Source organism: Etheostoma spectabile, chromosome 12 (assembly GCF_008692095.1).
Source record: "Etheostoma spectabile isolate EspeVRDwgs_2016 chromosome 12, UIUC_Espe_1.0, whole genome shotgun sequence".
Taxonomy (NCBI): Eukaryota; Metazoa; Chordata; class Actinopteri; order Perciformes; family Percidae; genus Etheostoma; species Etheostoma spectabile.
The window spans coordinates 29772953-29783958 of record NC_045744.1 but is presented as its reverse complement, the minus strand read 5'-3'; the positions used below and the strand labels follow the sequence as shown (position 1 = coordinate 29783958).

At 39.8% G+C, this 11006-nt stretch overlaps 1 protein-coding gene, 1 long non-coding RNA gene and 3 other non-coding genes across 6 annotated transcripts in view; 1 reads left to right on the top strand and 4 right to left on the bottom strand.

The window, feature by feature from the left end:
• The window catches only part of LOC116699588 (uncharacterized), a 17981-nt gene extending 15612 nt beyond the window's left edge, over nt 1-2369 (top strand). Inside the window, exon 3 of the long non-coding RNA XR_004334462.1 lies at nt 1944-2369. This is a non-coding gene — a long non-coding RNA (uncharacterized LOC116699588). The remainder of the gene's footprint in view (nt 1-1943) is intronic.
• LOC116699587 (phospholipid phosphatase-related protein type 5) overlaps nt 1-9950 on the bottom strand; it is a 13452-nt gene extending 3502 nt beyond the window's left edge. The window contains exons 1-4 of one of the 2 annotated variants that reach the window (XM_032532254.1): nt 9420-9950; nt 4830-4962; nt 2710-2960; nt 2456-2632 (exon numbers count right to left, since the gene is read on the bottom strand). In XM_032532254.1, the coding sequence (XP_032388145.1) occupies nt 2456-2632; nt 2710-2960; nt 4830-4962; nt 9420-9623 (765 nt within the window). In that variant the 5' untranslated portion in view covers nt 9624-9950. The remainder of the gene's footprint in view (nt 1-2455; nt 2633-2709; nt 2961-4829; nt 4963-9419) is intronic. The other variant, XM_032532255.1, reaches the window with a different exon arrangement.
• On the bottom strand, nt 6798-6880 carry trnal-uaa (transfer RNA leucine (anticodon UAA)). The gene has a single exon. It is a non-coding gene; the product is annotated as a tRNA-Leu (tRNA).
• trnal-uaa (transfer RNA leucine (anticodon UAA)) lies at nt 7420-7501 on the bottom strand. The gene has a single exon. It is a non-coding gene; the product is annotated as a tRNA-Leu (tRNA).
• trnal-caa (transfer RNA leucine (anticodon CAA)) lies at nt 7981-8063 on the bottom strand. Its single transcript has one exon. It is a non-coding gene; the product is annotated as a tRNA-Leu (tRNA).
• Nucleotides 9951-11006: the final 1056 nt, after the last annotated feature.

Here is an 11006-nt window from a genome sequence, read left to right as displayed (position 1 = left end):
GATGACTGAGAACAATCCATGACACTGTCAGGTCTCAGTTTTCCAAAGGGGGCGGTGCATGCTATTAACTCTGCAGGGTGCCCAAACCTTTGCAGACGCCATGTTTTTGTTTTCTGTTATTTAGAAAGTGTAAATGTTACAGGTCTGTTACAGGTCACAGATTGAGACGTAGTAAGCCCACAAGATGTCCAGTATAACAAGAGAAAATATTAGCAGGAGACGAGTGCTTGTGTTCAGTACAGCTTCGCTCAGCAGAATCTTTTATTTGCAAATATGCAAAAATATTTGTAATTCTCTAGTTTGCTTTTATACATTAGCATCAACACAAAGTTCAGAACAAAACAAAATACCTCAGCTAGTTAGCCTTCTCCTTAGCTTTCAAATAAAACGATTACACTGCCCCCTGCTGGCAGCACCGAAATGCTGTTCTATAAAGAGCCTTGTACTCTTAGCAGAAATAAATGATTAACCATTATGGCTTATATCAAACGGTTCTCTCAAATTTAAATAATAACCTAAGATAAAACAGGCAAAATTACATAAAATGTGACCATATATTTCTTGTGTGTCACATAAATGATGGAAATAAAATCTAACTTTTTGTGACATATTATACAAATGTCTAATCTGTCATTTGATGCCTTTTGGAGATTTTTCTATCTTTTCTTGGCTTCTTTATGCACATTAATACAAATTTTTACCTGGGGTGCCAAAACTTTCGAGCCCCAGCATAGCTCTGTTTTTTTTTTTTTTTATGTGTCAGTAGCGTGTCAAATGAAAACAATTGGTGCAGTCCACACAGAGTTATCCTCCTGCTAGAGTTAGCACCCGACAGACTCAAACAGGGCAAGTTTTAAACATTTATTTAGCCTCTAAACATGGTCAAAATATCATTACCAGTGCCTAGCCAGGTGCAGTTTTTCCAGGTGAACACAGTAAAGGATATCTCAGTATAGCAGCACCAATTGTTTTCATTTGTCTCTACGTCTATTATAATTGGATTTGGGGTTTACATTTTTTTTGACACATTACAGTGGTTATGAGGAGCAATGTGAGAGAGAAATGTGGTGATCATTGATCATTTAGGTACATTAAACCACGATAAGCTTTTTAATGTTAAGCATTTTAGAATGTCCCATGCCTGTCTAATGCTTTTTGAAAACTTAAGGCTTTCTTCTTCACAAAACGTGTCGGACATCATCACATGTATGTATACATTTTTTATTATTCACATAAGTAAGCTAGAACAGCGTCTTCAAAACATGACCTGCGCGAAAGAGAAAAAAGACGCCCATGTCTTACACAGAGATGTCAACACGGTCTCAAGGCAGTTCTATAAATGGTCACATACTTTTTAATATATTGATTCATTTATACGGACACGTTTGTCATTATTTTTGTGATGTTCAGCACGTAATGGGAGGCCTCTATACAGACGGTTGGGTTAAGGAATAGAACGACTGGGAAATGAAATGCCACTCGCGGGAGATGTCCACGGACGCTGCGGGACACCCAACAACAACGGGACGGTTGTGTTGAGGAAGAGAAGAACGGGAAAATTAATTGCCACACGCGGGATACAATCTCCGGTCTAAAAGTCCTGTCTGTGTGACCCATCCACCACCCAGACCAACCTCCCCCGTGGATTTTCGGCTTTTCATACTACTTGCTACCTTAGTCAGGCTGTGATCATAAAACATGCTCCTATTCAAATACATTAGATCAAACTTTGTGCTCACCAACACAAAAAAACAACATAAACGTGTCCATGTACACGAATCAATAGATTAAATGACGTGACCATTTCACCAACTGCCGTGAGATTGGGTTGGAGATGTAGTGTGGCCACAAGGTGAAAGCAAACAAATGAACTCTAAGATGGATCAGACAGGTACATTTGAATGGCCTATCAATAATAAGACATACAATGAAGCACTGAAAAGTCTACTTTGCTGCTTTTTAGTTTACGTAGGAATATCTTCTGCTACGTTTCCCCGTCTCATTCCCCCTGCTCTGGTGTTTTGGTTTAAAAAAGAATATCTTCTGCTACGTTTCCCCGTCTCATTCCCCCTGCTCTGGTGTTTTGGTTTAAAAAGGAATATCTTCTGCTACGCCGACACTGACGCCAACGTTTCTCCTCCTGATCGGGTCTTATTGTTCACAACGTATCGTTCTCTGAGACTAAAGCTACTAACGTTACCATGGCAGCAGCGGGTGGAGTCTCAATGCTGCCTCCTGTTTATGCCCAGTATACTAGAATGTTGATGAGAAATAGATTTTGGGCGTGATAGTTTAAACAGAGATTAGTTCTTCTACTGGAGATAAAAACACTTGGTGCACGGAGATCACTTTTGGCTCACTTAAAAACCAAAACATAGGGGTTTAAATGTAGCCTCAGTGTCATAAGATGGATGCACATGTGCTATTACAACTCACAAGATAAATAGGAACTGACCAGGAAGACAGCAATCGCTCCCCCGATGGCTTGTCCTGCAATGACATCACTCCAGTGGTTTCGGTACTCGGCCACTCTGTTGATGCCTGTTAGCACAGCCAGACTGACCAATGACAGGCTGAAGAGTGGCGCAGTCAGGCATCCTCCTCTGGAACCAACACAGGACATGACGTACACCTGGAAAAGACATTGTTTTTGTTCTGCGACACTCTTCAAAGCAGTCACATACTGTTAAATGGAACAGAGCCACTCACTGCCAGGTACACTGCTGTGTACACACTCAGAGCAGCCTCTTTGGACGGGAACGTCTTTCTAGCTCTCATGATGTCATCAGGGTCACCAGTACAAGCATCTTCTTGGCTGACAAAGTGTGGCGAGTCCAGGCAGCCAAGGGCTGTGTAATTGGGCTGGCAAACAGACAGGAAGTGAGGAGCCAGACATCCAGTGACCAGCTGTCCTGCGTTAACAAAGATGTCTGTTGTGAACAGACCGAAGACATACACGCCTACAGAGAAACACACACACACACACACACACACACACTAGCTGATTTTTATTTATATACATATCCAAACATTTAAAAGCAGCATTTCCAAAATGTCTTACAGTCACATAAAGTACACAAAGATAATTAGCAAAAGGTACTTTTAAGTATCAAAAGTAATAGCATGCAGAGCAGAAAGATTTGGCTATTGACTATTTGACTATTCTGTTCACTTTATTCTTCACCTGTTCTATTTCCCATGATTCATAGCAGGTTCAACTGACTAAACGGTTTTCTACTACGCTGAAGTTTTTGGTGGTTTGTTTACATAGCATGCTAGCACTAGCGTAAAGGCTACGTTTTTTTAAATTGTTAAAGTAGTAGATAATTGTTTGGTCAAGATTGGAAGTAGTCCCTCATCATCAAAATTGACAGTTTGGCTGGATGACATGAAGGTATGACCAGGAGTTAGCCATATTGACATAACAAGCACCGAGATCTTCAATTACTTCTAAAGTAATAAAGTCGGGCGCATTTCTTTACTGGAACATGGAGACTTTGTCTTTTTGAAAGCAGAGGTGTTGACAGGAGTCAAAGTGCTAACCAGCCTAAGCTCACTGCTTGGGTGATAGACTGTTGGATGTTCATGTATTGCTGGATTAGGGAGACCGTGCAGTCATGCAGCAGCTATCCTTTGTAAGGTATGAAGAAAAAAAAAATGTTAGTTTTGTTTTATCTGTGATTTAATAAAAAATAACGTGATCAAATCACTTTTGATGAATGTTTTTTTTTTTTTTTTGTTTAGCGATGTGGGGCAACTGACTGCACCTGTTTCACGAGACCGCTGTGACAGCCAGTCATTGGTCTTGCCCCATCATTGCATATCCCACAACACCGGCCCCAGTCAAGGCAATTAACCTGGTAAAAGTTATTCAAGGCCTTTAAAAATTCATCAGCTGTTGTGCAGCCGGGTAGAGGGACGCAAAACAAAAGAATCTCCCTGCCCACTGAGCTCTTTGATAATCCGAATGTACACCGTCAATTGAGCACAGTGTGCGACATCAGTGGACTCAACCAGCTGAATGTCGTGAAAGGGGCTTCCACGAACACCGTCCAGGACCTGCTCTTTGACATCTCAAGCCATGTCTGATATTCGTTGCTGGATGGTATTGTCAAGTTTAGCAGCAGCTGCTTCGTGCAGCATCACTGTACACATATCTCTAGCTGCAGGGAGTAGCAATGTTTCTCCAATGTTATGGGGAATGTTACTATGTTAACAGTGCCAAACAACTTTTTGTGACTGCAAATAATCATGCTTCTTCTCACTAAATTTGTGTGCTTAGTTTCCATGTGACGTCGAAGTTCGCATGATCTCATGCTATCATTTGCTAGCCCCTCATTGCAGACCACACACTGTGACAGAGGTGCAGCCTCGGACCCCGACCAGGTGAAACCTAACTTTAAGTATTCAAGATCATATTTCCTGCGTTTTTTGCTGAGTCCTGTCTCCTTCCTCAATGCTGATTTCTGTTGGCTTGGCACAAGGAAACAACGCATTTTAAAGGCATGCACAATTACTGATATGAATAGAGTTGCATACAGAGTTATACAGATGTGGACCGTTAATTTTTCTTCACGTGCCGCGCCTCACCTGTGGTTCCTTGACGCCTTACCTATTGAAAATCGCTGTTCTAGAGCACCCACCAATCATGATAAGTTTATGGCTACAAATTATGGTAAGGAGAAATAGGTGGTTGCTGGTAAAGGACTTTGAGAGAAAGGCTTGCGTATTACACATAGGGGGATCGTTATTAGTGCCATAGAGCTATGGTTGTCAGCCACTGACCAGTGGTTTAAGTCATTTCAGCTCAATATTTGTAATTAGATTACCAAGGAAACGGAAGGTCCTGCGCACCATAGGGTTCACGTAGCAACAGTCACCCATGACGACAACCTTCTCCTGTTCGTATAGGATGTTGGAGTTGCAGTGGAGGAGGAAGATGACAAGCTCGACACCTGAAATCTGAGAAACAGAATGGAAAAGTGATTACTTTTGAAACAAAATTCTTAGATCATTGAATTGTCGGAATAGAGTTAGCTGGATGTTCAAGATCCATATCATAATGGGAAATGAAAACCATCAATACAATAAGAGTATAAATAAATGATATCAGTGACCACCTACCAGTTTGGTAACACTTTATAATAACCATCATTAATAGAGGATTAATTGTAGTTAGTTAATCTTAAGTTACTTGTCATTTAACTGATAGCAATTAAATTATAATTAATAAAATATGAATAGTATAATAATAATAATATATAAGTTATCGAGTAATGATTAAAAAACGTTTGTTAGCCTTTGAGAAACCATTTTTAAAACACCTAGAAACATTACATAGATAGATGGACCAGAACAGTGTCTGGATGGTTAGTAAAAAGTTTCAAAAGATGACTATAATACCTTGTTAATTATATACCTAATACATTGTAAATACTCTGTAAACCATCTATAAACATTTAGATAGTTAATAATTATATATATAATTATTATACACACACACACATACAGTATATATGTTTGTATATACAGTGTATATATATATATATATATACATGAATATATTGTGTGTGTATATATATATATATATATATATATATATATATATGAAAACATATTTTATGTGACGTGATGGTTCATGTTTTTTAATTGGTTTTCTCTCTCGTCTTTTCAGGCTGTCCCACTGAAGACGACAGGCAGGAGTGCAGAAACCCAGCAAAAGTAGCTGGGAGTCTACAGCAACCTGCAGATCGACTTGTGTGGAATCATCGACAGGTCAGTTTCTAAAAAAATGTCCAATGGCATTTGTTAAGAAGCATTTCTATGGCTTTGCTGTTTCATCTGATGTAACCTTCCCCTAATACTCTGCAAAGTCCCCAGAGCTTTGTCACACCAGCATTTTGGACAGAATCCATTTGCTGTGATGTGTCAGTGTATCTTTGGCTTAACTTGACACATGGAGGAACAGCTTTCAATATTGATTATCCATTTTAATAGAAGTCCACCCTGCCAAAGTGTACACTAAGTAGTAGTAACAATGCGACAAAGATTCCAGCATGCAGGGCTGTCCATTACATCTTGAGTGTAACACCTTAACCACTCAGCCATCTTAGTACCTGCAGCTTTGTGGTGTCAATGGTGATAGAAGATCAATATGATGATTACATTTGCAACATGTCAGTAACATCTATTCTTATCTTGTTGAGATAAGTAGCTTCTTTAAATGCCATAATACTGAGAAAACAAACCAGGCAAACCTGGGAACCAGGAAAATGTGCAAATTCAGAATCTATTTGCTCCGACAGATTTGGCAAAGGTTTAATACGCAAACTCATGATATAAAAGTTAATCTCTATACGCTGTAGTTTCTTCACATTTTTGTGTTGCTCAGCATATTATTTGCTGCTGCTGCTTTGCGCCAAGTCTTGCACTAATGTGCTGTCATTGGCCATCTGCATCGGGCAGAACTGGTCACTGGCGCTCCAACGGTCTACGCCATTGATAACGCCCGTTGGAAATCCGAAAAGAATTGAGAGGTTCCAGACTAATATGCATTTGGTCTGGTGATGTCAGGCTGGAGATCTTAAGCTGTTCGCTGTCCCAAACTTACCATATGAACTTGAAAAAGCAAAACAATAATACCAGGAGGGGGAGATGAACCCTAAATTGGCCATTACATCTTGAGTAGCTTAAGAACTCATCCATACATAGCATTATTTATGCCATATTACCTACAAAAGGAGAAATATTTGAATTAAAGTACTCCACAGGTATCTTTGATTGTGTTGTATCAATCATACCAGGAGTGGGGTTCGAACCCACGAGGGCTTTTGCCCATTGGATCTTAAGGCCAACGCCTTAACCACTCGGCCATCCTGGTGACTTTCAGCCTGGTCTTCCCAGTCTTGTTGTGAAGATGATTTGTACACAGTAACTCAGCCATCCTCATGGCAGCACAATACAAAGACATTGGATGGATTGTCACACATATCCAACAGGATTTGCAAAAAGTTTAATATACCAGCTTATGATAAAAAAAGCTCTAGTTTATTTACAACTTTGCATTACTCAGGTGTAATATTTTTCTACCCACTTTGTGCCAAGTCTGGCACTAATGTGCTGTGATTGGGTGGTACTATTGTGCTGTGAATGGAGGAAGGTGAAAGGTTCTTTGAAACTTGTGGTAATCTACATAAACTGGTGATGTCAGGCTGAAGATATTCAGTTGTTCACTGTCCCAAACTTTCCATTTGAACTTGAAAAAGCAACACAATAATACCATGAGAGGGAGTACTAACTAATTTGGCTATTGCACTTGAGTACTGTAAGAACTCAGCAGTATTCATGCCATACTACCTACAAGGAAAGTTTTAGAATTAAAGTACTCCACAGGTAACTTTGACTGTGATATAATGATCATACCAGGAGTGGGGTTCGAACCCACGAGGGCTTTTGCACAGTGGATCTTAAGTCCAATGCCTTAACCACTCGGCCATCTGGTGACATGGAGCCCATTGATCCCAGTTTTATGTCGAAGACAACATGTACACAGTAACTCACATATCCAACAGGATTTGCCAGAAGTTTCATATAACAACTCATGATAAAAAGCTCTAGTTTATTTACAGCTTCACAGTCACTCAGGACTTATTATAACTTTAGTCATTGTTCTTTGAAACTTTTGGCAATTTACATAAACATAGTGTTGCTACAGTAACTGATATTGGTCATTTGCAACTTCAACTGCTGCTGCTTCTATAACTATTCACAATATCAAACTTAATTTAGAATACCAGGGGGAGGACTTGAACCCACAAGGACAACTAATTCACTGCATCTTGAGTGCAACAGCGTAACCACTCAGCCATCTGTAGCCCCTCCCTCCCAGTCTTGTGGCGAACATGACGTGTACACAGTAACTCAGCCATCCTCATGACACAACAATATAAAGACAATGGACAGATTGTTACACAAATCAAATACCAGGAGTGGGGTTTGAACCCACGTGAACAACTGTTCATTGCGTCTTGAGTGCAACGCCTTAACCACTCGGCCATCCTGGTACAATTACCAAGTAACCCAGAATGCCAGAAATGGACCTTGTTCTTACTGGACACTAGTTATTGATCTATGAAGCGCAGCATAAAAATACACATTCTCAAGGAGCAGTAGATAGCTCTAATTGCGGTAACAGATTACTAACAGATTAGTAACAGTGTGAAGCTTACCATACCATTATTACCACCAGGGTTATTGCCCGATGTCCCTATCCTTCTGCTCTTTGTGTGTTGCAACCCTGAAAATTTGCGTGTTTAAAGAATATTAGTTAGATTTAATAACATCTCCAGATAGTCTCCATCAAGTGCTACAGAAAGAAAACGGCAATGCCGTGCACGTTGGGATGCTGATACTGAGAACAGTTAAAAAATATCTAGGGAGCGCCAGAGATGAAAACGGGATGTAGAGCAAGGGGAAAAAAGATAAGTGATCTAAGTGAGCGAGGAACGCGGCAGAGGGAACAAAGAACAAACAGAGGAAAGAGAAAGCAGAGGCTAGAAATCACAATCTGGACACCTCTCCTCAAAGTCCAGGATACTTTCGAATTCCTTCAAAAGTAGAATTTAACAAAGTATGTAAAAATCACCAAAACACCCTTGGACCTCAGAGGGTTTTAATGTAGTTATAGAATGTCTTCAAAAATTACTATTCATATTTAAGTTAAGTCCCCTATATGCTTACATATGATGAAGGCATACATTAAATGTAAAATGTTGGCTTTATTTTAGCTGGCAGTGTTTAAAGATGAATAAATGGGAAAGTCCTTGCTGTCTTTACCCTAAACAAATTTAATTAAATTTTCTATTGTAATTATATGTTTAAAAAAAAGTCAACTAAATTATTTTTGAATCTTTTTTATGAGTATATACAGTATATACAGTATACCTGATGTTATTTGAATATTTCTTATCTACAATGAGAAAGGCTCCTTAAAATGTTTAACTTACTGACAGTGATTGAAAAACTGATGTTATGTGAAAATATCTAGAGGCCCAGAAACTGTAAAATTGAACAGGAATAGAAATAGCAGCCTATTGAATACAAACAATTCACTGAATGCAAACATTAGTTTTAGAAATAAATTATTATATATATATGTGTAGATGTTGAACTAAAGCAATGTGATATTAACACATTTTGATCAGGTACCATTCATAAAGATTTTCCATTAGTGTCCCATCTTGGCCACTCCAATAAAAAAGTGCTGGATACGACGCTGATTAGTAATATATTTCAATTCATCTTCAATGAAAGAACGAGCATGGATGTGGTATATGTAATTTAAAAAAAAAAAAGGTGGACTCTGTGTTCTAGCTCTCTTCTAGCTTCTGTTCATTGAGTTTAAATGACATTTGACTTACCAGTACAACAGGCAGTCCCGCCAGCACAGAGTACAGGATCACTGGCTGTACTCGGCTGTCTTGTTCAGGTCCTGGATCTGGTTTAGTTAAAGCCGGGTCTCTGCAGAGGAAGCCCTGCTGTGCCGGACTGAAAGTGTCAGTAAACTCACAGTAGTAAAGCAGCATCACTGTAGCTGAAAAAATCACCACCTGGAAGTACAGCATGGTGAGCTTAGGCTCCAACAGTTGGATTCTACAAGCTCTTGGGTGTCACCTTGATGAATAATCCAGTTTTACTCATTCCTTCTTACTGTCCCCCACTATAATGCATTATAATCCAGTGTTGTAACAACTGTGATGTATAATCCATTTGAACAATTGAACAAAGAATACTTCACTGCAAATATCAATCCGCCTATGACAATGAAATACTGGAGATGATGATTAGCCTTTCAGAGACTTAGAAAGTTACTCTTCTTTACGCTTTGTTTTTGCGAGTGAGAGGGGAAACCTTGTCATTCCGCTGTTATGAATTGCCTGAATCATCTGACTGCAGTGACCCAGTGAATCTATTCTATTTCACTGAACAATCTCTAAAGAGCAGCTTTCAGTCTACTGAGCACACACTCACATCAGCACTTGGCAGAATCCGTGAGTTAGAGAAAGTGGAGGGTAGACAGAATGGTCCTTATTTATCAACCTAACGTAGAAACCAGTGCAGATATGAGTGCAGAAATCCTCTTACGACAGGCTTCAAATGAGATTCATAAAACGTTTGTGTCATGCTAATCAGTGTAAGAATGGTCGTACATAGATGGGGTGTCAGTAGCTCAGTCCATAGGGAGTTGGGTATGGAACTGGAACTGGTCCCAGTTCAAGTCCCCGTATGGACCAAAGTACGGAGTGTGGATTGGTAGCTGGAGAAATGCCACTTCACCTCCTGGGTACTTCCCAGGTGCCCTTGAGCAAGGCACTGTACCCCCCCCCCTCCCCCCAACCGCTCAGGGCACTGGTCCAGCTGGCATCCCACTCACTCTGACGTCTCTCCATTTGTGCATGAATAGGTTCTTAGCGTGTATGTGTGTATTTCAGGACTGTGTGTAGTGATTACTAACAGAGTGTAAATTGTAATTTTCCCACTGGGGATCAATAAACAGTATAAGTTATTATTAAACAATCGTAATTTAAATATCACGCCCCACATATTCTCGGTTTTGAGGCCTCGCCCCTACTATTTACGACATGGCCCGACGTAATCCGGCTAAGAAGCGTCACTTTTCAGAGGTGGAGATTGAAACCCTGACATCTCAGTGTAATTTGCAGTAACGTGTTCTATTTAGCAGCCTAAAAACTGGTATTAGGTTGTTGGAAGAATGCGGAATAGAAAGAGTTCACGGATGCGGTCAACAGTGTTGCCGTATTAAATCGGACTCCAGCTGAAGTTTATTTAAATTATACATCCTTGACATATGTATACTCCTGATAGTAATATATAGGCTTATATTGCAATCTCTTAGGCCTACATGTACACTACCGGTCAAAAGTTTAGGGTCACTTCGAAATTTCCATTGCACTCCATTATAGACAGAATACCAGCTGAAATCAGTT